Source organism: Jatropha curcas, chromosome 2, assembly GCF_041381405.1.
Source record: "Jatropha curcas cultivar XTBG-Jc1 chromosome 2, XTBG_Jcur_1.0, whole genome shotgun sequence".
Taxonomy (NCBI): domain Eukaryota; kingdom Viridiplantae; phylum Streptophyta; class Magnoliopsida; order Malpighiales; family Euphorbiaceae; genus Jatropha; species Jatropha curcas.
Genome location: NC_143152.1, coordinates 466,597 through 492,229, shown reverse-complemented (window position 1 = coordinate 492,229; position 25,633 = coordinate 466,597). Strand labels below are relative to the sequence as shown.

At 35.0% G+C, this 25,633-nt stretch overlaps 5 protein-coding genes across 15 annotated transcripts; 3 read left to right on the top strand and 2 right to left on the bottom strand.

Annotated features, from left to right (window-relative positions):
* The first annotated feature begins 4 nt into the window (after window positions 1-4).
* CCR1 (CRINKLY4 related 1) lies at window positions 5-4,181 on the top strand. Of its 8 annotated transcripts, none has more exons than XR_016319537.1 (5): window positions 5-569; window positions 681-2,605; window positions 2,963-3,322; window positions 3,455-3,558; window positions 3,874-4,181. XR_016319537.1 is itself a non-coding variant. In XM_037640428.2 (2 exons), exon 1 carries the CDS (start codon window positions 248-250, stop codon window positions 2,546-2,548), a length of 2,301 nt encoding a protein of 766 aa, XP_037496356.1. In that variant the 5' UTR covers window positions 5-247; the 3' UTR covers window positions 2,549-2,584; window positions 3,874-4,181. The 8 variants fall into 8 exon arrangements, 1 of the variants encoding a protein (XP_037496356.1); XR_016319534.1 differs by having other exon boundaries at window positions 5-2,605; window positions 2,963-3,078; window positions 3,217-3,322; XR_016319533.1 differs by having other exon boundaries at window positions 5-2,584.
* Window positions 4,182-5,792: 1,611 nt separating this feature from the next.
* Window positions 5,793-8,167, bottom strand: LOC105642210 (putative serine/threonine-protein kinase). 2 transcript variants are annotated; one of them, XM_012226959.4, is made up of 6 exons: window positions 7,884-8,167; window positions 7,618-7,745; window positions 7,192-7,408; window positions 6,852-7,089; window positions 6,489-6,639; window positions 5,793-6,414 (listed from the first exon to the last, which is right to left on the bottom strand). In XM_012226959.4, the coding sequence occupies exons 1-6, from the start codon at window positions 7,957-7,959 to the stop codon at window positions 6,112-6,114; spliced, it is 1,113 nt and encodes a 370-aa protein (XP_012082349.1). In that variant the 5' UTR covers window positions 7,960-8,167; the 3' UTR covers window positions 5,793-6,111. The 2 variants fall into 2 exon arrangements, with proteins under 2 accessions (XP_012082349.1, XP_020538125.1); XM_020682466.3 differs by having other exon boundaries at window positions 7,618-7,733.
* A 2,159-nt stretch (window positions 8,168-10,326) lies between these two features.
* On the top strand, window positions 10,327-13,465 carry LOC105642209 (putative E3 ubiquitin-protein ligase LOG2). Its single transcript, XM_012226958.4, has 3 exons — window positions 10,327-11,052; window positions 11,990-12,485; window positions 13,055-13,465. The coding sequence occupies exons 1-3, from the start codon at window positions 10,592-10,594 to the stop codon at window positions 13,169-13,171; spliced, it is 1,074 nt and encodes a 357-aa protein (XP_012082348.1). The 5' UTR covers window positions 10,327-10,591; the 3' UTR covers window positions 13,172-13,465.
* Window positions 13,466-14,465: 1,000 nt separating this feature from the next.
* LOC105642208 (uncharacterized) lies at window positions 14,466-16,545 on the bottom strand. Its single transcript, XM_012226955.3, has one exon. It carries the CDS (start codon window positions 16,052-16,054, stop codon window positions 14,675-14,677), a length of 1,380 nt encoding a protein of 459 aa, XP_012082345.1. The 5' UTR covers window positions 16,055-16,545; the 3' UTR covers window positions 14,466-14,674.
* A 3,877-nt stretch (window positions 16,546-20,422) lies between these two features.
* On the top strand, window positions 20,423-25,346 carry LOC105642206 (uncharacterized). 3 transcript variants are annotated; one of them, XM_020682549.2, is made up of 8 exons: window positions 20,423-20,688; window positions 21,407-21,904; window positions 22,792-22,957; window positions 23,525-23,807; window positions 24,295-24,367; window positions 24,436-24,526; window positions 24,626-24,705; window positions 24,924-25,346. In XM_020682549.2, exons 1-8 carry the CDS (start codon window positions 20,602-20,604, stop codon window positions 25,173-25,175), a joined length of 1,530 nt encoding a protein of 509 aa, XP_020538208.1. In that variant the 5' UTR covers window positions 20,423-20,601; the 3' UTR covers window positions 25,176-25,346. The 3 variants fall into 3 exon arrangements, with proteins under 3 accessions (XP_020538208.1, XP_012082342.1, XP_012082343.1); XM_012226952.3 differs by having other exon boundaries at window positions 20,425-20,688; window positions 22,792-22,966; XM_012226953.4 differs by lacking the exon at window positions 20,423-20,688 and adding an exon at window positions 20,784-21,185 and having other exon boundaries at window positions 22,792-22,966.
* Window positions 25,347-25,633: the final 287 nt, after the last annotated feature.

Sequence of the window (25,633 nt, the reverse complement as noted above, 5' to 3'; positions counted from 1 at the left end):
TCAGGTTTGGATTTGTATATTATATTTCGCGGTAAAATTCTCCGTAGTACATTTTTCAAGTTCTAACGGTCCAGAAACTACAAACTGTAAAAATGGCGACACCCACGTTCTTGCTTCGTCACCTACATCATCATCAATTCATCATAATCGCAGCTCTAACTCTAGCTCTAGCAATAGCACCAACACCGGTGCCAAACTACTCCAGTCCATGACATCCCCAGGTCCAAACCCCCAACCCGCTTAAGCCATGCAACCTTTCTTCACTCTCTCTTCTCTTCTTCTTCTTCTTCTTTCCTTCATTTGCGCATCTGGGTTTGGATCCATGGGCCCCATTTCTGCAGCATTTGGGGATAACGGTTTCTTCTGCGCCATTGACGCCAGCGGTAAGCAGGACGTTATTTGTTGGACAAAGAACACTACTTTACCATCATCATCATCTCCGTCTTCATCTTCCCCTGCCTACTTTAATAGCATTCCGTCTATGGCGGCTCTATCTGGCGGCGAAGGATTTCTTTGCGGCATTTTAGCTAACAGTTCACAGCCATTCTGTTGGAGTTCAATTTACTCTGGTCTGGATCTTGTTCCTTCGATTTATAGAACAACTGCTTATTCGAATATTGCTGCAGGGAAGAATCATGTATGTGCTATTAGAGGATCTTACTATTCTGATCATGATGCAGGTACTATAGATTGTTGGGATATTGTGATGGGTGCTAATAATAGTTTAACTTCTACGCAAAGCAGAAAATTTTATGATCAGTCTATTGGGAATCTTGTTTTTAATAAAGTTGTATCTGGTGAAGGGTACAGTTGTGGTAGGGTTAGAGAAGGAGGAGTTGTTTGTTGGGGACCGAACTCGTCAAATTTAGGCATTTCAAGATTATCAGAGAATTATAGAGTTTTAGCTTCAGGTAGGGGTTCTCTATGTGGGATTTTGGAAGAGTCTAATGAGGTCAAATGCTGGGGCAATAGTAATGATTCGCTTTCAAGTCCTCCGTTTGGGACCCAGTTTGTCTCTTTAACTGCTGGTGCTAATCATTTTTGTGGAATCAGGCAAGATAATCATGCTGTTGAGTGTTGGGGGAGCTTTAATTTATCATCTGTTCCAAAAGGTGGTTCTGGGTTTACAGCAATTGCTTCTACTGATTTTACTACATGTGGAATTAGGGAAAATGATTTAGTTATTGATTGTTGGTTTGCCAATGGGACTTCACCTCTGGAGTTTAATCCTCCATTGGAATTGTGTAGTCCAGGACTATGTGGTCCTGGCTCTTGTAGTGAAGGAGAGTTTGTTTTCAATGCGAGCATTCTAAATGAACCTGATTTGACAAGCTTATGTGTTAGGAAGGATTTGCAGATTTGTTCCCCATGTGGATCAAATTGTTCTGAAGGATTTTTCCTGTCTAGTCCATGTAGTGGGAATGCTGATCGAGTATGCACAGATTGCTCTCTTTGTCAGAACAGTTCTTGTTGGGATGTTTGTGGGATGAAATCATCTGCACCGAAACAATGGCACCATTGGCGTAGATTAGTAATCATAATTGGATCTTCTGCATTGGGTTTCTTCTTGATATTACTCAGTTGCTGTGTTCTTCCACGCTTGATTGTCACCCAAAAAGAAGAAGGATCAAAGAAACAGTTTAAATCTTGCATAGGAAAACCTGAGTTGGAAATTGACAATGCTTCTGATTCATGCCAGCTTCCGTCCATGGCTTCTTGTCCTGGTATGGCCCAAGTGTTTCGACTCTCAGAGCTAAAAGATGCAACCAATGGATTCAAAGAGTTCAATGAGCTTGGCAGAGGAAGCTATGGCTTTGTTTATAAAGCTGTCCTGGCTGATGGAAGGCAAGTGGCGGTCAAGAGGGCTAATGCTGCTACAATAATCCACACTAACAGTAGGGATTTTGAAATGGAATTGGAAGTTTTATGCAACATTAGGCATTCTAATATTGTGAACTTGTTGGGCTACTGCTCAGAGATGGGAGAGAGGCTGCTTGTTTACGAGTATATGCCTCATGGAACACTTCATGACCACCTCCACAGTGGCCTTTCTCCTCTGAACTGGGGCCTTAGGTTGAAGATTTCAATGCAGGCTGCAAAAGGGCTCGAGTACCTTCACAAGGAAGCTGAGCCTCCAATAATTCACCGAAATGTCAAGACTTCAAACATTCTTTTGGATTCTGAATGGGGAGCAAGAATTGCAGATTTTGGGCTTCTCACTGCAAATGAGAAGGATCTTGGTGGAGACATGAAAACAGATGTTTATAATTTTGGGATTGTACTTCTTGAGATTCTTAGTGGAAGAAAAACATATGATAGAGATTGTACACCTCCAAGTATAGTTGATTGGGCAGTACCGTTAATTAAACAGGGGAAGGCAGCTGCCATAATCGACCGATATGTGGCTCTTCCAAGGAATTTTGAGCCCTTACTAAAACTTGCTGATATTGCAAAATTGGCTGTCAGGGAAAATCCCAGTGATCGTCCTACTATGTCAGATTTGGCAAATTGGTTGGAGCAAATTGTGAAGGATGGATTGATCTTGTAACCTCAGGCATTAAGTCAAGTCAAAATGCTAGAGGAGGTACACGTAAAAGCACCTTAAGTGAGCATACTATTTTGCAACTTTACATTTGTTTTAAGCTTTTTGTACATGATGTTGCTTCAAACCAACCTACCCCACCAACCCAACAACCCAAGAAAAAGAAAAGGAAAAACTTTCTTTGAATTTTGTGATTGTATCTTTTAAGATCAAGAAACATGAAGAAAACTCAAATTTTCTGCCATTCTATATTTGTTATTTTTCATTAAAGTTAATAGAATAAACTTCCCCACCTTGTTTTCTTGGAAAAGCACTATCTGCAATAGACGAATCAATGGGGTTGTCTAGCAAAATATCTTCTTATTTTTTTTCTCTTTTATGTGATTACTGAACAAAATGTATGTCAAAACTGTTCTGCAGTCTGTTTTCCAACCAGAAGATGCTCTAACGTGCAAAGCTACCATATATGCATATGTAAAGGCATTATTACACTACTTTCAGGACTCTTACTAGGCAGTATCATTCGACATAGACAAGTATGGTACTATTTGTGTTGAGTAGACAGAGTAGTGTACTTTGCAGATGCTGAATTACAGATTCCTTGCAGCTCCAAATGAGATTCATATTAGTTCATATTGTTTTCACTCGTATTTTCATTTGCATTTCAATTGTAGTTCAATTGTTGAGAGGAATACCTTATTCAGCGGCAATGAAGTTAATTAGCTTATGAGCTAATGCCTGTGGGTCCTAATACTAATATCTCAAGATCTTTCAGAAAACGTATTTCTTTTCTTTCTTTTCTTTATCTTTTTTACTTTTTTACAGGTTCATACATGTTCTAATTTGACGATATTTAAAAAACTGATCTTGTTTGGCAAAACAATATAAAATAATGTTTCTTTTTGGTTTTAGTCTGGCAAGAAGTGGAACAAATGGGAATCACTGAAATTGAGTTTTGGCCTCTTCCTTTAATGGCATTGGGTGAGACATTGGATGACTTGTGCAGGGGTCTATAGGTGACGTTCTTACTCTTTTTCCCTTAATGTACACAGCCATGAATATAAAGTATGGCCAAGACATGTTGATTGCTAATATATATATCCATTTATGATGAATTTGAAAAACCACAGGTGATACGTTTCATTTTAAAGATCTTTTAACCACATTCTCTGTTTGGTTATATTAGAGCTGAACTAGTTGTGCTGGGTCTGAAAACTTTCTTTTGTGTACTTCAGTTCTCTTTGAAGACTGACCCATCAAATTACAATCTTTTTTTTTTAACAGAAGCTTGTTTTCTCTTTGGGTTAATGAAACTTATTTTCTTTTTGCAGATTATGCTGATATGTTGAGTTCCAAATTATAAAATGGAAAAGTAAAGGAACCATTACTGTTAATATTATTATGGACAAAAGAAAGAGTTTTATAAGTCAAATGAGCATATAAGGAGAGCAGAGTTCAAACACACATGTGATGCCAACTCTTCTGATCAGAGTTCAGCTTCTCAAAGAAAAGAAAAAAGTTACCTCCAATTTTGTACTGCACTGAGCTAACCCAGAATCTTAAACCACTTGTGGTTGTCTATATGGCTTCTTTCAATTCTAAGCAATAAATCTGTTTCTATCTTCACAGTTTCACATTACAGACACGTTTTGAGTCTTGTTGTTTAGCATTTTCTGAAAAATGAGGAATGGAGACCTGTCAGCTTTCCTTTTTTTTTTTTTTTTTTCCTTCTCAACTTGACACAGAATTATTGAAGAACCATTCTGCTCTTGTCAGATATTCCGTCCCATTAGTACTGCCATACTTTTCTCTCTATAGTCTATAACCCCACCCCCTTCTTTTTCTCCTATGCACTCTAATGGCAGAGTATTGCCTTGTTGAGCAAAATGTCTTTACAAATTGTGATTAGTTGTTAGTAATTAATGGTAATTCTCTTAATGAATTAGTAATTAGAATTCTAAAGTTTGAAACTTGAAGGTAAAATTTCCGGTGGGTAGCTTTCAACATTTCATGTAAGATTTAAAATGTCAAGTCGTAGGCAATGAAATAGTTAATTAGGTCAAAAGACTGTATGATAATAATCTTGGAGTTGGTGAAAACAAAATTCCTTGTTGGGGCTGGTCCACATGACGTAGTAGAAGTGTAAACTCAAGAAAATGAAGGTGCAAAGGATATGGAGAAGACGAGAATCCAAATTCATCCAAACACTTGAAGACAAAGCAGTTTCAGGAGAGGAAAAAAGACTTTGCTTTATGAACCTGAAAAGAGGAAAAGAAGACCTCAAAATACCATATGGGTAGGGCTCAAAAGTATTGCTAACCTCGTGTATGTCTCTCTATAATCTGTATCTCCCCCAATAAAGGCTTCTTTATTACTGTTTTTAAGGTCACATACACCTTCACGAAGTTTACAGACAAGGAAAAAAATAAACTTTCAGGTAGGACATGATTCCTTTTTAGCTGTTTTTGCTATGTGCCAAATTGCCAACTCAAAAGCTATTAGCTTTGGTGCAAAAAAAAATATTCACTTGGAAGCTAAAAACTGATTTTAGCAAGTAGGGTCCTATATATACTTTATATGTGTGTGTATGTGTTATATCTCCTACATTTACCTTCCCTCATGGATTGTCCTTAATTTTGCAACTTGAGTTTTGGTGTTTCCAAATTTACAGGCATTTTCAAGGCTTCTTTGTACTGCCAAATTGTGACCACATAGTGGCCAGCAACATCACTATCTATCCTTGTTCGAACTTCCAATGCTATATATTATTATTACTGCTATTATTATATACGCTATAGCTTCTGTTTTTGTTTGCTTCTTTCATTTGCTTTCCACTCTAAACATATGTAACTTGCTTCGTGCCTGGCTCCCTGTATGCCATCTGCAGAGCTCATCAAGCTTGGTGGTCTCCGGGGATGGCGTGCGAGGAGCCATGCATGCTACACGCCATTTAGTCATGGAAAGATTATATAATCGTCCATTTATTTATCTTTTCCACAGAAGCTGTACAGGAATACTGGAAAATGAGTCAAGCCCATATATTTAAATTCAACTTGCTTAATTTGACTAATCTTTAGCAGCCACTTGTTTTCTGCTACCAGGCTGGCCTTCAAACATTTCTTTTCTTCTTCTTTTTCCACTTTATGCAATTATTTTAAGTAACAATGTGCTAAATGTGCATATTGTTGTCCGTGTGAAGATCTAATATCGGTTTGACTGAATCGGTAAGGGAGAACACCCAAAGGATGGGTTTCATCTTTTTTTTTTTTTCTTTCTTGACCATTACCATTATTGACATTATCCTTCTGTGAAACTTCCTTGTGCTTTTTCTTTCTTCTGTTTGTGTTTTACAGGGAAATTTTCTTTTAGGCTTGGACAAGGAAGTTTCTGCAAGGTAAAAAAAAAAAAGGCATACAGTGAAGAAAAAGTTATTCTAATTAGCTAAATAGTTTCTGCAAAGAAAAAGGAAATATTGTTAAAGAAAGCTTCCTCTGTATATTCTTTATTGCCCTCTAATTAATGAACATAGAAACAATTACAGTAAATATTCAAGTCATCTCTACAATCAATTAAAAATATGAAGTACTATGTGAACTGGCTGTGCCCCTATCTGAAGAACTGCTTTTCTCACTCAATCTGATGTCCATCAAATTTGAAACAATTCCAGGTTGAGAAATTTCAACATCTCTGATGTCAATTTCATTATTCAGCATTTTAACAGCAGTTGAAATTTGTGGCCGGAGCTTGGCATTTTCTTGCACGCAAAGTAGGCCGACTATCAAGAACAGGAAAGCTTCCTCTTCAGGAAAGTTCATATTAAGTGTAGTGTCTACTACTTGTACAAGTTTGTTTTCCTTGTAAGCTTGCCAAGCCTGCAAAATTAACACATAAAAAAATAAATACTTCATTTGTACATGAAAGTTCAGTATGTTATTAACATTGCTACCTTTTGAACTATGAAATGTTCACCAAGTTCCGAATCAAAATCCACTGCCGGCCGCCCACTGATGATTTCGAATAGCAGTACTCCAAAACTGTAAACATCTGATTTTCTTGTCAAATGTCCGGTAATGGCATATTCTGGAGCAAGATATCCTCTTTTGCATTTCAGAGATTCCAAGAAAACCCATTAGCCATTGCATTTTTCATAAATAAAGAAACCAGAATTACAATCTGTCTGGCATTGTTGTTTGAGCTACTACAGAGAAAAGTAGTGTATTGATTTTTTTTTTCCCTAATAGAAAGTAAAATTTATGGAGAAAATGATTTCAACCTCAATGCCAAACAAATTCTTGATGAACATACTTACAATGTGCCTGCAACGCGAGTACTGACATGAGAAACCTTTTCTCTAAGTAATCTGGAAAGACCAAAGTCAGCCACTTTGGGCATGAAATTGTGGTCAAGAAGTATATTGCTTGCTTTGATATCTCTATGCACAATTTGTGGTTTAGCCTTCTCATGAAGATATGCAAGCCCATGTGCAACTCCTAAAGAAATATCTCTCCTTGCTTCCCAGCTAAATTTCATCCTGCTTGCCTCGTTGCCTATCAATCAAACACAAATTACAAATTATATAAATTGCTAAATCTTGCCTATTCTTATTGAATTCTCATTATAGAAGAACTTAATCAAGAATATATTGTTACCTAGTAAGGTCTGTGCTAGGCTGTTCTTTTCCATATAATCATAGACCAAATATCTTTTGGCTCCATCAACACAACATCCTTGGAGATTAACAAGATTTTCATGTTTGATATTAGATAGAGCAGCTAATTCTGATATGAATTCTCTCTCTCCACGCATAGATTCTGGTTCTACAGAAAGAACCTTAACAGCTACAAAAGAACCATCCCCTAGCCGGCCCTTCACAGTCAAAAAGTGAAAACCAGAATCTGGCATTAGCATTTCTATGAGAATAAATGATGACTCAGATTTACTAATCGTGCATTATTGCTTCGAGCATTCTAATTTCTTTAACACTAATATTCTTCAGCGACAAGCAGACATTTAACTAAAAGACCCTACCAAAGGTCAATACAAACTTGATGTGGAAGGCTATGATTTGAAATTACCTTGTAAACGGAGCCAAAGGCACCTTCTCCAATCTTGTTAGAGGACGAGAAGCCATGAGTGGCTATATCCAATTGCTGAAAAGAAAATATTTGCAGGTTTTCTGGGATCTGTTCACCTGGTTTAATTTCTTGAGTTATAGAAAGAATTCAACAAGAGAGCTGATCAAGAACAACATATTAATATAGAAATCAAAATAAACTATATATGGTAGGAAAAGAAAAGCCTAAGGACACCATATATGTGACAAGTTACGAACGTTATTTACCTGGTCTGTTAATATCAATGCTGGGTTTTGAATTAGAGGAAGAGAAACAACTTAAGCCACGACAAGGGAACTTCATGTTTATAGATATCCAAAACTAAATCTTTAAGATATTTTCTGAAATGGGTCCTAATCAAGAAGCATATATATAATGAGTGATAATGAAATTTTTTTTAGATGGACATTAGATCGAAGAGCAAAGGAAGAAGAACATAGAAACACGGTATGACAGTGCTTTCTGGGCTTGGACTTGTTCAATTTAAGGCTTTGGAGTACTTAAAAATTCATTTCTCGTTCGTACTGAAAGATTTTCCACAACTTGCCTTTATATACATATAAATAATTTTGGAACATGGTCAGCTTGCCAACATATTATTTTTTTATTTTCTGACGTCTGAAAATGGATATTGAAAATATCAACACTAAATAATCTAAATAAATAAATAAATTTCCTAGCTAAATAATTGAGTAAACAATATATTATTTTTCATCATGATTTCGCATGGTGTTGACGTTCAACTCAATTAGCACTATATTGTCAAATTTTGTTAATAATGACATTACTTCATTGTATTTTTATTTTTATCTGTATTTTATTTTCCATTAATCAAATTTGTAGATTAATCCAAACAGAGATTGTGGTGGTTGACATTATAAAAAAAAGAACCATTCATATCAATTTCCCGGTGAGACTTAGCTGGAAAAAATTAGTGGGAATCATTTTATTATTAGATAATAAACTGAAATTCAGGTTTTTTTTTTTTTTTGTATGTTAGAGTCAATTGAGGGGCTACAAGTAAAATTATCCAATATTTTTTTGATAATCTAAAACATCCAATTGAACAAAAATTTCCATGTTCATATTCAAGAGTCATGTTCTTCGATATGTCAACTCTGAGTCTGCTATTTTGAATCGATGAGTTTCTGGGTTTCTACCATAAATTGATTAAGATTAAGAGGAAGAAGAAGAAGAAGTTACTTGAACATTCAAAGGGTCAATCAACAACCAAGACCACGTATCCTTAACTCGTTTTACGTAAAATGTTCAACAGTTGAAGAGGTCATTAGTATTGTACGTGGAGCATTTCTTTCACTTTTCTTTATATGTTTCTATGTATATACTCATGTTTATATTAATTTGTATAGAATTGAACATGATTTATATCAATTGCTGTAAATCTTATTCTAATAAAATTGATTTATAAATTCGAATTAGAACTTTGGCTATTTTTTCTTACAATATCCTAACTTTTGCATCGACTTAATTATATAATCCTACTTTTTCACATTGTAGTAATAACTATATCTCTCGAACAATAAAGTTATGATTAAAGTAATAAGTGATTTTAATCATCGTAAAAGTGGCAATCTCTGAAAAGTATTTGTTGAACGGGTCGAAAATCTTTAAATTCTATGCTAGAAAAATAACTATATTATTCGCCAAAATGAAATAACTTTACATGGATTTAATGATCAATCCTTAAAATTTAAGGAGCCATAAAGATAATCGTTAAGAGTAAATTATCAAACGTATAGATCACAAACCACCAGAAAGAATTCGAACCCCATTATTAAGTACCGATTAAATCTAGCTCGAAATTTAATCACAGTTAAGGCATTTTCGCCCCTCCTTGCAAGTGTGTCTAGTGAGGATAAAATTTAAGAGCTCTTTCTATATGTCCAGTCTGTATTACCAACTGAGCCACAACCCGTAGGTGGTTTAATAATTCTTTTTGTACAGCACAATTTTAAGTGCAATCCAATCTTGTGAAAGTGGGCTAATATATCAAAACATTGAGTTAACAAAATAGATGGCCCATTGTTTGGACTTGGGCCGCATTATATACTATGAGAAATATAGGAGCAATGAAAATGTGGACAAGACAATCAAACCCACCCGACGGGTTCAGTCAAATTTAAAATTTGAGAATTTTAGAAATATGATATTGTTTTAGAACAAATCTAGGAGTAGAACTGACCTAAATGCCTGAAATGCCAATAGGCAGTAATTTTTAATGGAGAAGCTCTTTTGTGAGCACCTTCAGTGGACAACAGTAATGGAACCTGATGGTCTTGTCTTGGTGGCTGTCACTTCAACCTTTCCAATATCATTTTTAAAAATTCCCTCCTTCTTTAATTACTACTAGCCATTCCCGTCCTTTTCAGAGCAAATTATGTTTATTTCATTTTTATTAACTTCAATTAATTATATATATATGAGATTCTATTTGAGCTCGAAATAGAAAGTTACGGTTTATTTTCCTTTTCTCTCTTTTTTTTAGAATATTTTCCTTTTGTCTTTTGTAATTTTATGATAAATAAAAATTCTGAATTTTCTTTAAAAAGTTTTTATATAATTTATATTGTACATAAAAACAAATTGGTAATTATTAAAAAAAAAAATAAAAAGGAAAAAGGAAAGCAGCCAACTTTTGCAAATAGCATAATATCCTTGTTTCATGATGAATGGGTGTATTGGGTTGAGGTTTACGCAATCCCATTATACCAGTCACCCACCACCCACCCATCTCCATATTCCTCCATTCCCTTATCTTTCTTTTCTTTCTCTTCCGGCGAGGAATCCTTTCCCTTCGTTTTCTCTCTTCTATTACCATTATTCTACCTCCGGATCCACTTTGCTGGTTACAATTCGACAAAACTGGACTTTTCATTTCTGTTCTATCTTTTTTTAACCGAATTTTAAGCCACTTATGGGTAATATCGGTAGCAGCGGTGGCCATGGGCGCCGGAGGCATGGGAACCGGCGGAGCCATCCACCTCCTCCTCCACCAGCTGCACCACAGCCGGAAATTACAGCCAACCGTTATGTATTTGCTGCCGCCACTCCTTACCCTTCGCAATACCCGAATCCGAACCCGCCACCATATTACCAGTATCCTGGATACTATCATCCGCCGCCGGGGGCCATGCCTGTACCGTTGCCAGCTCCTTATGATCACCACCATCGTGTCGACCCTGCCCTCTGGGTTGGCGGCAGATATCCGTGTGGACCCATGGTGGCACCTCCTGCGCCTTATGTGGAGCACCAGAAGGCAGTTACAATAAGAAATGATGTTAATTTGAAGAAGGAAAGTTTGAGGCTTGAGCCCGATGAGGAAAATCCAGGAAAGTTTCTTGTTGCCTTCACGTTTGATGCTACTGTTGCTGGAAGGTAAAGGCTAAGCCTTTTATTGTCAATTGTTTTCTTTCTATTCCAATTTAAACTGATAGATATGTATTTGTTTTTTTCTTAAGAAAAGAAGTTGTCAATTCGTGTTTGTCATATTATATTTGCAGCCATGTTGGAAGGAATTCCTTGTTCTGTTATGAATATTTTAACTTTGAAAAGCTGACTGATATACTTCGAATGAGTACTTTGATTGCCTTATTTTCCATTAGAGGTTGCTCAAATTAATCAAATGAAGCTTCTATTATTGATTCTTTGCTTCTATGTGATAGTAGCGTAGTTACCCTATATTTGAAAGGTATCCTTCATTATAAACTTAGAAGATGGTAGTTTTGATTGAAGTGAATACTTTTCATAAATGTTCAATTATTGAAGTTATTCAGGAAGGGATCTATATTTAAGCCTGGAATTAGTATTAGCTAAGTTATATTAAATGCAATAAAAAAGGAGGATTTTCTGTTCAATCTCTGTTGCATCTCCGATTTTGATAGCTTGGAGAAATAAGTGGATTAGAAGCCTTAAGTAGAATAATTATTTTGGTGTCAATTTATGTGCATATGGAATTTTAGAGAGTTTTGTGCAGAAACATAAATAATAAGTTAATGAGGCTGGCTTTTAGTTTTTTGCAATGGATATTGTTGTAGATATTTTTACAGTAAGCTTTATAGTGGTGTATAAAGCTCCATGCTTCCTTATCTAGTGTGGCAATTTTTCATGTATATGATATAACCTTTGGTACTACTTTTGCCAAATTGTTGATAATCTTAGATTCTTAGAGAAGACATTTCTTATAGAAGTTGCTTCTTATATTTTAGGTTCTTAGAACTTGGTATTCTTTGTTGTTTCTCTTTTGTCTATCTTTTCATTTTTTTTTATTTGATGGTATTTCTAATTAAGTTTCCATTTATTCTTCTTCAAACAGCATCACTGTTATTTTCTTTGCAAAAGAAGGTGAGAATTGTGTGCTAACTCCAATGAAGGAAAACCTTCTTCCAGTAGTGACTGTAAATTTCCAAGAAGGTCTAGGCCAGAAGTTTAGACAGCCTTGTGGAACTGGAATTGATTTCACAATGTTTGAGGAGAAAGAATTATTGGAAGAGTGCGAGATGGATGTATTTCCTCTGGCAGTGAAAGCAGAGGCTTCTCCTGCTGAACAAAATGGACCAGAAGGAAACCAACAGTCTGCAACAACAAATTCTCAAATAACTCGAGCGGTATTTGAGAAGGAGAAAGGTGAGTACCAGCTGAGGGTATCAAAGCAGATCTTGTGGGTGAATGAGATGAGATATGAGTTGCAGGAGATATATGGGATTGGTAATTCTGTTGAGGGAGAAGTTGATGCAAATGACCCTGGAAAGGAATGTGTCATCTGCCTGTCCGAACCACGGGATACCACTGTTCTTCCATGCCGCCACATGGTATGTAAACTTATTTCATCTCTCTAGTCGAGTCAATAGATGAGGAAAGATATTATGCTGTGTTTTTTACCTGAAGTAATGTCATATTAAGGAACTGTTTTCCAATATAAGAGGGCTAATTTCTAGTGTATTTTTTTGCATCTTGAACCAAAGCATTCCCTATCATTTTGGTAATTCATACCATTATATGATATGACAACTACTGTAAATTATTTCCTTTAACAAGAAATTGCAGCGGTCATGATCCTGCTCTTGAATAAGATATGGAAGCATTTCAAGTGATAGTTTTTGTAATACTTCTGTCTATTAACCATTGAGAATTCACTGCATTGGTAGCATTGGTTCTTGGAACATAGGCCATTCTCGGTGACGGGTTGACACGAGGTTCCTTATTCGCCACTTTGCATGGGCATGAATTTGATGCGAGGGGTTGCAGAAACCTTGCCTGAATTTTATTTGATATCTTGTTTTGGCTAGCTGGCTATCGTATCTAACTGGCATGTTTAGAAAGCCATCCTTCATCTTGTCGGTGACAAACATGTTTGACTGGTTTTTCTTCTCTGGTGCAGTGTATGTGCAGCGGATGTGCAAAGGTTTTGAGGTACCAAACAAATCGGTGCCCAATTTGCAGACAACCAGTAGAGAGACTTTTAGAGATAAAGGTCAACAATGGGACTGATGAATGAGCAGAGAAATTGCTCCTGCTTTGCTGTATAGTAGTTTTTTTGTTTTTTTTTTTTTTTTCATCTTAATTTTTTCTTTTTGGGGTTGCAATTTCTTCCTTTCTTCTAATTTTCTGTTTTCTAATAATCAAACAAGAAACTGTAATCACTCCGCTGTATGGCAAAGATAAATGCTGGTCATTGTGCCAAAAATATTTGAGCCAATGCCTTCAGCTTGCCCGTCTGGGTGCTTAATTACAGTTGCTATGAATCTTCGTTAATCTGAGATATAATATGCTTGCTTGCTTTGAATATCAATATTTATTTGCAGAGAAAGGATTCTAAAATTCACGAGAGGGACTTTTGAATATCAATATACCATTTTGTAATTTCCATTATATATCTATATTACTTAAAATTCAAATTCATAAATTGGTTGAGAGGAACCAAGACCTCTTCTTCTCAAGGAACTAGAGGTTGTCTGTTGACCACTTTGACCAATGAGATACCAGTGGCATAATTTTTTAATGAAAATAATAATTCTATTAAGAATAGCATAAGATTGGTTGGAACCAACAAGAAACAAGGTGACCTGTAACGCAATGGAAGTGTAATGAAGCTCACATCAATGCATTAATTAATAGCAGACTCTTCTAAGTAGAAAAGCCATTTTTATGTGGAAAGGAAACGGTAAAACAGCAACTATACAATATAATGTTTCTTTCTATAAAATCATTGGAAGATCAATAGACCGATAATATTACGGGCTATGTAGAAGATAACCTTTTCCTTGGCTCTTAGCTCACTAAATAGGTGAAACTATTGTGATTAATGAGATTACAATAGAAGATAAACTTTTTCTTGGCTCACTAAATTGGTGAAACTATTGTGATTAATAATATTTGAATTCGAAATCTTTCACTCAACTAATCAGATCATATCTGATTGCCTATATCTATTCAAATCATAATTTATATTGCTAACATGTGTAAAATCTAATACATCCAATATAAGATTTCATTGTCATACAAATAAATGGTATGCTCAATAGATAAAATTAAACATAGGAAAATTAACAATATTGGACCCACAAACAAGCCACTAGAACATGTGAAGTTCACATGATGAAATGAAATTAATAATTAAGCACTATAATTGAGATTCAAGTGCTCACATTCACATTCACTGAATTTCATCTAATAGTAGGCATTTCATCAAATCGCATTTAGTATTCCTATATTTCCTGCCGACAAAGTGGCCCTGAGCCTCAAAAACATTGAAAGAAAACATTTCAAAGATCGTAAGAGCAATTAACATATTAAGCAAACAACAAGTTTATTCAATAACAGAAACTTCAAGACAGTATGGTTGTTATTTAGATAAACTGACCAGGTGCCAACCATAAAGCAACCTTGGACGTCCCTCATTGTACTCTATATGAGTTACTTGAGGAACTTTAACGACAGGAACACAAACAACTACTCAAAAAAGCACAAACTTAGTTCAAACAAACAAGAAACAACTCGATTAATCCTCCCACCATTGGTGAACATACATGCCACTGCTTCTAAGGCTCTTTAAAAGATCCATGCATTCTTTCTTTACTCCACCGTTTTCATCTACATGGTCTCCACAGCTCAGGAATAGCTCGTCCACAAAGCATGCAACTCCACTTTCATACAAGTCAGTGAGGAATTTCAGTTCTGCCTCCCCTGCCTTCATTTTCAAAACCACAAAGTCTGCATGCTCCACTGTTTCTCTGAACCAAGCAAGGAAATCGAACCCCTCATCTTCCACTGATGGGTCTAGATCTTCAACATCCGAAATCGAAGCAGTAACCTTCTCTGCAGAGAGGCCTGGATAGTAAATGAAGGTAACGCCAGGCTTTTTAACACAAGAAAGCAGGACTGAAGTGTTATGATCGACAAAATAAATATTCAAATCCTTGTGCTCCACTGGATAAGATGGTATGAACCAATTAGCGACATTGGGGTTCAGTCGATTTGCTGCACCAATTTCAACATACACTAACTTCTTCTTCGAAGGCACATCAATGAAATTGGGCAAATAAGCCATCTTTTTCTCAAATCCTATCTCTTTCTTTTCCAGAAGAGGCTCCAGAAATTTCATTAAAGGTTTGTTGTTGGAAACAGATTGACAATCAGCTGGCAGGCGAAATTGCTCAAAGTAACCAACTTTATCAATTATTTTCTTGAAAACAACCAATGTATACTCTTGAACATAACCAACATGAACAACATTGGAGGATTTCAATAATGATGAAACGGGCGTGGCTGATCTAATCAAACCATTTGGGTTCAAGCCAGTAACACCCACAAGCATAGCCCCAATTCCACCGGGCTTCAAAACACGCTCAATCTCGAGCACAAGAACAGCAGGGACAGAAACCTCATCTAAGTCCCTAGAGAATACAAAATCAAAGGAATTGTCTGCATATTGAAGCTCATAAACAAACTTTCTGTGCTTAAGTGAGAAAAAGGGGCTCCTGTGAGCACCACAAGCATTGTCAAATCCTAACTCTCGCAAAGCGTACACGGCAGAAGCCGATCCATCGCCAACACAGAGAGCATTTGCACTATAATCCAACAATTGCTTACCCATTATCTCTCTAACAACATTAGTTGTCAAATTCATATCTTCCTTGCACTCAAATGAGTTCCAAATGGGTTTCAGAAACCGATTCCTAAACAAATTTGTCCCCGTAATCATAAACGGAGCATCACATTCATTGAAGTTCACTGAATCGAGGAATACTGGATCATTCCCTGAAAGGATTTGGACAAAAGGAATAACAGAAAGAACCACGGCAAGCATAAATGCACGCAGGAGCAAACGCCTGGCTATAGATCTACCAAGGATCTGAGTTCTAAAGGCCTTTAAATCCATGAGATTGAAATTGGCAACAAATATCAACGATTTGATCAAATCAGAGGATTTCAAGCAGTGGGTTTCGAATAAATTATCGAAAAAAACAAGAGTGTGTTCTGAAATTGAGAGATTAAAGCCAAACGGAAAAGAAATGGAAAACTAGCGAGTGCAAAACCTGGAGGAAGTGTGATTCCCACCCACGAGGACACCCATTGATTTTTGAACCCTTAACCAAACTCCCCTATGAACTCTTCTTGGATGTGGCTCAAACCAGGTCTGTTCCATCTTTGCTTTATCGAACCGCACCATGGATCCTTTCCAGATCTCTACATTATATACTATATTTACATTGTCTAATTTTCTCCTCTCAAGCTCTCAACTTTTTTTACTCTGCAACAAATATGATAACAAAGAACGAAGAAACAGAGAACAAAAACACTTAAAATTTACAAAAACGATAAAGAAAGATGACTGAAATGCGAGCTTGAGTGAAGAGAAGCTATGGAGGGGGATTTATATAAGAAGATGCAATAGTAGATCTAGGCAGTGTTAGTGATAGACTGATAGTACAGTCGGGACGTGCCGTGAGTCATGATTCACTTACGTGGCAGGATTAGGAAGCTTCTTCCAAAAAGAGAAAATTGATTAAGTGGGACATACACATGGTTCATCATCTAACATAAAAAATAAAAAAAAAGTGTTCACACATTTCATCACTCCGATTCAAAGAGTGAGTATCCGTTTGAATCAAATAGAATTGGTTCTGTTTAATCTGACCCAATAAATTTTATGGTTGAAATCGAATCAAATACTATAAAAATTGATTTGAATTTAATTCGATAATTTCAAATTAAATAATCTATTTTCAGTGTTAAAAATTTAATTCAGCTAATGCTTCTCAAGACAAAATTGAAATAAAAAATCATCTAATTGTTCGAGTTTAAATTAAATTGTAATTGATCTCTTAAAAATCTAATTAAATTCAATTGGAAAAATCGATTTAATTATTCAGTCCGGATAAAATATTGCTCACCGCTTAAATTAGCCGTTAAAAGTCAGGAAAAGGTTTTATAAATATGATTGATTGATTGAAGACAAACACAATAATGCAATGTATTAATTTTAATTAATCAACCAACTCGACTCGACTCGAGCTGGTTGGAAAAAGAACCTTCTAAAAAAGAAAAGATGGGACAGATTCCTTCCCTTTTTCATATAAAACAATATCTCAACACGTAAATTTTTTTTAATTTTGAGAATAAATTTGATTTTATTTAATATTTTACTGTAAGTATATTTTAAGAAAAAAATATATTTTATGGGTTGCTCCTTTTACAATGCAATAATTTTTTTGTAAAAATATTTTAAATTTTCTATTTAATATTAATTTTTAAAATAAAAACATGATTCTATTGTCATTTTTATAAGAGAAAAAGGACAAGAGAGATACATTATTATCTGAGTCTGACACAAGCGCGTGGGAATGGGCCCGCTTTTTCTAATTATTAGCTAATCGGGCCGCAAACACCGTTGAGATATTTAATGTGAAAACCACCAAAGAAAAACCGCGGTTTTCTTTCAGAAATGACACGTGTGGGTCCAATCTATAGCCGGTATTCTATATTTGGGCCTTACTCTCCAGGTTTTTTTATACTTTAGGCCTTTTCTTTTGAATGATGATTTTTCATCTTTGGGCCTTTTGTCTTATGATAAGTCGACAAGGCCAGGAAAAGTTATTTGGGCCTTGACTTTAGGGCGTTCTTAGGCAATTGCTTCAAAGCCTATTTGACAATGATAAATAGCCATTTGTACTTTCATTTTCCTATATTTTTCAATAATTCTTTTTGTAAACGTTTCTATTTTGGATATTATGTTTAAAATTTTATTATTTTAAACAAATGAATATTTTTTTTATAAAAAATAATGTTAATAACCTAGTCCATTCAATGTGGTTCACATGATATGACCCCCACGAACCCACCAACCTGCCCACGCAACCTCAATGGTTCCATTGCATATGTTTCTTTCACATAAAAAAGGTAGATATATATGTTACAAAATTGTCGCACGATGTCATGGGCTGAGTACTGTAACGTCATAATCCTATACGAAGGGCCCAGACTCTTTTACTAGTGCTATGAATTGATACATTCTATTTTGTAGAGATGGCCATATTACGGGTTTCCGTAACCGGAACCGTCGGTTCGAACTGGTCCTGAACCATAATTGAAGCCGGTGAAAATTAGAATCGGATTGAACCGAAACCGAAATCGAAAATTTTCGATTCGGTTCTGGTTCTAGATTTCTGGAACCAAAACCGACGGTTCCAGAAAACCAGCCGGAACCGGATTGGAACCGCTGGTTCCCATCCGGTTAGAATCGGTGGTTCGAACCAGTTCGAACCGGTGGTTCTAGCCGTTATAAACTGTCAGATCAATTTTTTTTTTAATTTTGTTGTGAAATTTCTTAATTACCCCTCCCAACAGTCATAAACGGCTACATAACGACTAGTTTCAAAAGTATTTTTTTTATGTTCAAGTCTTTAAAAAAATAAATTTAATTGAAGTATTTTTTTTATTTTTTAGGTGTATTTTTTAATTTTTTATGCTCAAGTATTTTTTTTTTTAAACCGGTTCTCATTTCATTTGAAATTTAAAATCATACGATTCGCCGGAAAACCGATCGGAACCGTCGGTTTGGTCACCGTATCGGAACCGAAACTGGAACCAGAACCGTTTAGTTCCAAACCAGAACCGGAACCAGAACTTTTCGGTTCGGTTCCGGTTCCAGTTTTTTTGGAACCGGAACCGCCGGTTCCAAAACCGTGGCCACCCTTACTATATGGTGTCTTAAATCGGCACATCAATATATGACTGGTGGCTCGAGCTGACGGGAACCATAATTAACACATTTAGTAGTTTTTTTTTTTTTTTTTTTAAATATTGTCACATGCTAATTTGTAATGATATCCTATTAATATATATACAATAACATAAAAAAAAAGGCATTTTTGTTTTTCTTAACTCAACTCCCATTTTGTAATTTTATTGAAAATGACATCTCATTTAGCACATCACATCAATTATTAAACAACGTAGCTTATATTCCAACCATATATTTATATTTGTTATACACAAATTGAATATATTTTTTTTGAGTTTATATAGGAGCAACTTCCTTTTTTTATGAAAACATTAATTAAAATATTATATAAAGTGTTTTCCATTTCTGTGTGTGTATATATATATATATATATATATAATTAATTGTATGATGATTTCTTTAAAATAAAATTTTAAATATTAAAAACTTTACATTGTCAAAATATCAAATTATTTAAAATTATAAATTGAACCAAATCAATCCAACAGAATCAAATCAATTTTGGCTAATTATGGTATCTTATAAGCTAATTTGGCTGCGGAATAAATAAATATTTTTACATGGACAACGAAAGGGACATAAATGAAAATTATAGAAAAACACAACACTAAACCCAAGGATAAACTTTTTTTTTTAGTTAATATTTCACATTTTTGTAAAATATATAATCATGAGGATAAGAATGGAGCAAGCATTAAACAATTATTTGGATGTTGTAATGATAAGAATTAGACTTTTTTGTTCATAATTAAATATTCAACAACTATGTCTTTATTGATAATCATTATAAGTTTTCTGGAACATAATTAATTATAATAAAATACCACGTCATTACTTTCATATTTTGATATGTTACCGAATAAATATTTATATTTTAAAAATTATATAATTATATCGATAGATTCTCAAAATTTAATTAGGTAGAATCCTTAATATAGATAAATTGTTATACATGTGATCAATTAAATAGAGAAAATCATGTGCTTATTTAGATTAATTGCTATTTTCTAAAAGACCTATTATACTAGTTAGTGCTTAATTAGTTTTTTTCGTAATTCATATCATTAAATAATTTATATAAATAACAAATATTATTTAAAAAAATGATATAATAAGATAATTTCTTTTACAAGATGGAAGAAAAAGGAATTAAAATTAAAGATGGATTACAAGAATATTTTGGATTTTATCAATTAACTATGTTTTATGATATGAGAAATTGGTTCATAAATTAGACCAAACATTAATTATAAGGTTCCTAAATTATAATTTAAGTTAACACTGTGGTACGGATACTTTATATGGAAAGACGAAATATGTTAATAAAATAATAATTTAAAAATATTTTAGTTTGTTTTTTAAAAAATAAAAGGTTTTATATATTAATATGACCATATAATTTAAGGATTAATTTATTTTTTTCCTTTTATTTATTAAAGAAAATGGGGTTATTCCAAGTTTTACTTACTAATATGCCACTTTCTCCAGCCCTTGACCCCTCAACTACAAAGCCAATTTGCCAACTTTCCCTCCCTGTCCTTGGCTTTTTCTTTCTTTCTGCTTACGCACACAAAGAGCGCAGCCTTAAAGAATTTGAGTTCCCATTAAATTTCAGAGTGCATTGGCAGCAGTTCTTGACCTTTCCAAATTCTGGGTCTTTTCAACAATTCATATGTGAAGACATGGAAAATGAGAAAAAAGCCATGACTGATGAGTCCAAGGAAGCAGCTTCCAGCAGCAGTAACGCAGTTGATCCTCCTATTAAAAAAGTATTGCTTTCTTGTTTCTTCTTTTCTTTCCTTTTGCTTCTTTCTCTGCTTTTATTGTTTTCTCGAAATTTTTTAGCCTTTTATATTCACTTTTTAGCTGTATATCAGCTGGAATCCATCGTTATCTATTCTCTTTGACTATTTTTAGAAACTGTGAATTTCCCAGCCCTTGTGTCTGTTCGTGGGTTTTCCAAAATTCTCTGCTTGTCGCAATGTCTAAAACATGTTTGGTTGTCAGAAGGAATGTTTCAGAGAATTAGTCCATGTTCTTTGCCTAAACAATAACTTGGCGAACTTAGAAGTCAAATTCTTGATTTAATCTTGTCATAATGTGATTCTACTGTAGTCCTGGTGGAAATCCTTGTTAAAATTTTCACTTTGTTCTTAACATACTTTCCATTTGCGGATACCTTCAGCCTTTGGAGCCCTAATCATTAGCAAAAGTCAACTAATCATTTTTCATTATCATTTCCTCTAGCCTTTATCCAATTATAATGGTTGGTTTTAACAGAATTACTTTGATTGCCTAAACATGTCATATTATGTTATTCTTTTATTATGTTGTCTTTGTGCTTTGTTGCTTAACATGTTTGGCATTGTCTTTCCTATGTAATCTTGCTGTGTCCGTGGTTGGCAGCCAATTGCTTTGTTGCAGAACCATAATATATACTAAGTGATATTTGCTTTATTTTATTTTGTACTTGTTCTTCCTTCCTAGATCGGAGATTCAACGGAAATAATTGAGGAAAACACGGAGAGTCAACAGCAGAGGCAACAAGACTTTGTCTTAGAGATACCAACAAGAACTTTGGAGGATGCACGAGAAGAATTTGTGCCAGTTCAAATGCCTGCAGCACCAAGTCCTACCCCCAGAAGGGTAAATTTTTCTCCCATTCCTAGCCCCAGCTTTCTAAAAACGAATGATCCCTTAGATCCTCCTACATCGAAAACTAAATCAACCATAAGAAGTCTCCTTCCAAAGTTAAGTTTCAAATATCGGAATACCACTTTGGATATTGAAAAGGCTGCTATATTAGCACTAGGAGGTTCATTTGTGGCAACAGAGAAGAAGCCTTTCCTTTCTAGGACAGTCTCTCTCACAAAGCTTTTTACACCTAGGACAAAGAGGACCTCATCCTTACCAGTTACCCCTGTTGCTCACTCCAATCCAGAGTCTACACATGGAGGATATGCTATCAATCCATCAACTTATTCTGTGAGTATTAACTCTTATTGAGCTTTGAACATCATGGCGTGTTTAAGAATGAAGAAAAGTATTGGCTGTTTAAGCAGTCTACTGATGCAATGCGAGCATCAATGCAATGAAAATATTGTTTTTATAACTTAATTACTGTATGCCTGTCATAATCTATTTGGATTATTTGTGATAATTACATTCTCTTTCTGATGAAGACCCTTATTCTTTCACTGATTAATCAATACTTGTTAATAATTCCTGTCACATTTTGGAAATTCCCACTCTCTAACTTCAATTATGTTCCAGAACTACCTGGAAGTTGCATGCTTTAGTCCCTTTGAATTTATCAAATCCCTGCAGGGATGGCTATGAATCAGTCATTGAGTCATTCCATGACTTCTTGTGTGTCTTAACATAATAACTCTCTGCTGCTTTTCAACAACCTCAGAAAATGGGTATGACAATGTGACCAGCGTAGTTTCTCATGAAATTGTCCCGGTAGCCAGTTTGACTTGGCTCCTTATAGCATGTTATGCATCCCACAACACACCTTTATTGTCAGAGAGCTAAAGCCTGGAAGCCTAGTTTCCCTAGTCAATTATGTTTCATCATAAATCAAACTGATGTAAACATATATTTGCATATGCATTTACTTATGGCATTGCCAGTGGTTCTCCACTTTGTAAAGCATTTTTCCTATCCAATGCAACTTCTTAATCTTTCATTATTTTCTTGTGTTTCTGCATCTGAGCTAGTGATGCATCAGTTTCTGATCACACTTTAAATAATATACATAATTTTCCTTGCCAGTCGTTTGCTTTTACTTATTTGTTTGTCTATGTATATGTAAATTGCATTTATGTACATCTTTTCAATTAATATACATTTTTCAATTCGGTTCACAGAAAGCAGATGCCCAAAAACCCATTCACCGTTCACAATCTGTCCCTGTGCTTAACAAAGTGGGAAGTATAAGGCAGTGGGATTCTTCAGGTGGCATATTTCGTGTGATTCCAACTACTCCACGAGCAGTTGAGGTGGTCACGTCAACACCAATGGCATCCCCCAGGGGTAATAATGGTAAATTTATAACCACACTTGTCTCAAATTTCCCATTCGTACTGCTCCCTCCACATCCTTAGAAAGTAAAGGCAGTAGGGATCAGGAGTTGGTGGGAGTGGCTAAATTTGATTTTCTTGAGATCCATAGCTTCTTGTGTTGGGTAACCAAAGAAAACTTCTTCGGTGAGTATTAAGATGCCTCTATGAGTACTATTAAGACATCTTATTAGAATCATCATAATTTGGAATTGGTTTATATCATCTAAAGCTTTGATCTCAGTCATGTCAGTTCAAAATTCAAACTAATAATAGTACAGTAATATATGAGATCTTGTAGCTGGATGTGATTTTCTCTTGGAAGTAATAAGAATAGTTTGAGCATCATGGAAGGAAATTTTTAATTTTTGGAACTAGTTTAGCTTTCTGCTAACTATTTACTCTGTACGTCAATTGGGAATAATGATTAATGATTGGATATTACTAATTGCCTGCATTTTGAGCTGTCACCTGCAATTCTTACTATTCTCAAGTAACTTGTGATGACCAACCTTTGCCTTATCTTAGCCTTGTGGTACAGATGAAAACAATGATAGCGGTGAAAATATTCCAGAAGAAGAAGCAGTTTGCAGAATCTGCTTGATTGAACTGGGGGAAGGCGCTGAGACCCTCAAGATGGCATGCAGCTGCAAAGGTGAACTTGCACTAGCCCACCAAGAATGTGCGGTAAAATGGTTTAGCATAAAAGGTAACAAAACATGTGATGTATGCAAGCAAGAGGTCAAGAACCTACCAGTTACTCTTTTAAGAGTTCAAAATTTTCGAGGAGGTAGAGCTCGGTCAGCTGAAATTGCTCAATACAGGCAAGAAAAGCTATTATTCTTCTGCGATGCAATTGTTACTTGATACCTGTCTTTTTTCCATTTCCTTCCAAGGGCGTTCTTCCAAAACATGATACACAACATTCACTGTAAAGAATTGAACTTACATATAACATACTGTAGTTCGTAAGTTTCAGGATTGAAAACTTCTATTCATGATATTTATGGAGTAAGATCCAAACACCAGCTGACTGAAAGGTCTAAGTCTAATGGTTACAAAAAATGGAGTTCGGGCCAATATATTCTTTGAGAGTCTATAGTGCCTTGGAATAAGCATGTATATATATTTCATGATTTAATTGAAACATTAATATAATGGTATATGTTCTGAATTGTGTGAGGCACTTAGGAATATAGTTTAGTCTAATGCACGGTTTAATCAAGGCAATAACCTGGCTTCTATGAGTTTGAATTCTGTAAATTCACCTAGTAAGTTAGGTGGTTTATCATAACATAAACTTTTTTTCAGGGTTTGGCAGGATGTTCCCATTCTTGTCATTGTCAGCATGCTTGCTTACTTTTGTTTTCTGGAGCAGCTTCTGGTAAGTAAAGTAAATTGTAAATCCTGTTCTTCATGCATATCACTGTTGCTAACTTTTCTGTTGGACAGGTGGCAAAACTTAAGTCTGGTGCAATTGCCATTTCTCTCCCATTTTCCTGTATAATGGGACTGCTTGCATCCATGACATCGACAACAATGGGTAGGCCTGGTTTTGCATGTGTCTGGCCAAATATTCTGTTTTAGTGAGTTTGGTCATCTAATTTGTGTCTCTGTTTCTTCCGTTGCATTTTGTGCTCAGTAAGGAGAAGGTATGTCTGGGTTTACGCAACTGTTCAATTTGGATTGGTTGTCCTATCTGCTCATCTTTACTACTCATTAGTAAGTGATTTTCTGTTTAAACTAATTGTTTAAAACTTGTTTGTTCTTCTTCACAATAAGATAACTTTACTAGGGATTAGTTTTCCTGAACACATTGGTCAAAAATCTGTTAAACAACAATCAGTTTTTGTCTTCTGAATTATTGCATGAAAAACTATTTAGTGAAGACTTAGTATTTACATTAATAGTTTCATATGTTTCTGCTGCATCATCTTCAGATGCATATGCAGGCTGTTTTGTCAGTTCTCCTCGCCACATTCACTGGGTTTGGAGTTACAATGTCTGGAAGCACTGTTCTAGGTGAGATTTTCAGATTGAGGCGAAGATGGCTTGATCGACAAAATGAACACCTTGGATCACAGAGTGCAACACGGCCAGATCAACTACCTGCAGCTGCTAATCAGACAGTGACAAATCCTGACCGCATACAATTTGAAGTAGGAGGTTCAGAAACTACACATGGTATATAATTTGGTTTAAATTATGTTGTTTTGCTGCCATATCCATTGGCATAAACATTATGGGTTGTGCTGTTTAGGGTACATACATATATATATTATATATAACACAAGAAAAAGCTGTATTCCTGTGTGTTTTTTCCCCCTTTTACTATGCATAGTTGGAAGCTTTTGGGTGTATAATATACTCTTTTTTTTTTTTTCTTCATGAAACATGGTGCCGAAAACATGAACTGTAATTGTCCTAAATGTGAAACCGAAGGCATTGAAAATATCAATGGTTAACTGAATATAACTCTTAAAAAAATTACACAATATAGTTATCCAAATATCGTTTAAAAAATTATAAAAATAGAAAAAAAATACGATTTTCTAAGAATTTCTTAATTTTGAATTTCTAAACAATTTCTATTTCTTTGCAAAATTCACATAAGGACAAACCTCATAACCTAATGTAAGTGTAGAAAAAT

What these genes read in the sequence shown, in the direction of transcription:
- LOC105642210 (XM_012226959.4), bottom strand. Translation starts at nt 7,959, where the DNA reads ATGAAGTTCCCTTGTCGTGGCTTAAGTTGTTTCTCTTCCTCTAATTCA. An exon ending in CATTGATATTAACAGACCAG is followed by an intron (nt 7,746 to 7,883) that starts GTAAATAACGTT and finishes CTATAACTCAAG; the next exon opens with AAATTAAACCAGGTGAACAG. An exon ending in CCTAGCACAGACCTTACTAG is followed by an intron (nt 7,090 to 7,191) that starts GTAACAATATAT and finishes TTTGATTGATAG; the next exon opens with GCAACGAGGCAAGCAGGATG.
- LOC105642208 (XM_012226955.3), bottom strand. Translation starts at nt 16,054, where the DNA reads ATGGATTTAAAGGCCTTTAGAACTCAGATCCTTGGTAGATCTATAGCC.
- CCR1 (XM_037640428.2), top strand. Translation starts at nt 248, where the DNA reads ATGCAACCTTTCTTCACTCTCTCTTCTCTTCTTCTTCTTCTTCTTTCC.
- LOC105642206 (XM_012226952.3), top strand. Translation starts at nt 20,602, where the DNA reads ATGGAAAATGAGAAAAAAGCCATGACTGATGAGTCCAAGGAAGCAGCT. An exon ending in TTGATCCTCCTATTAAAAAA is followed by an intron (nt 20,689 to 21,406) that starts GTATTGCTTTCT and finishes CTTCCTTCCTAG; the next exon opens with ATCGGAGATTCAACGGAAAT. An exon ending in TCAATCCATCAACTTATTCT is followed by an intron (nt 21,905 to 22,791) that starts GTGAGTATTAAC and finishes TTCGGTTCACAG; the next exon opens with AAAGCAGATGCCCAAAAACC.
- LOC105642209 (XM_012226958.4), top strand. Translation starts at nt 10,592, where the DNA reads ATGGGTAATATCGGTAGCAGCGGTGGCCATGGGCGCCGGAGGCATGGG. An exon ending in GATGCTACTGTTGCTGGAAG is followed by an intron (nt 11,053 to 11,989) that starts GTAAAGGCTAAG and finishes TTCTTCAAACAG; the next exon opens with CATCACTGTTATTTTCTTTG. An exon ending in TTCTTCCATGCCGCCACATG is followed by an intron (nt 12,486 to 13,054) that starts GTATGTAAACTT and finishes TCTCTGGTGCAG; the next exon opens with TGTATGTGCAGCGGATGTGC.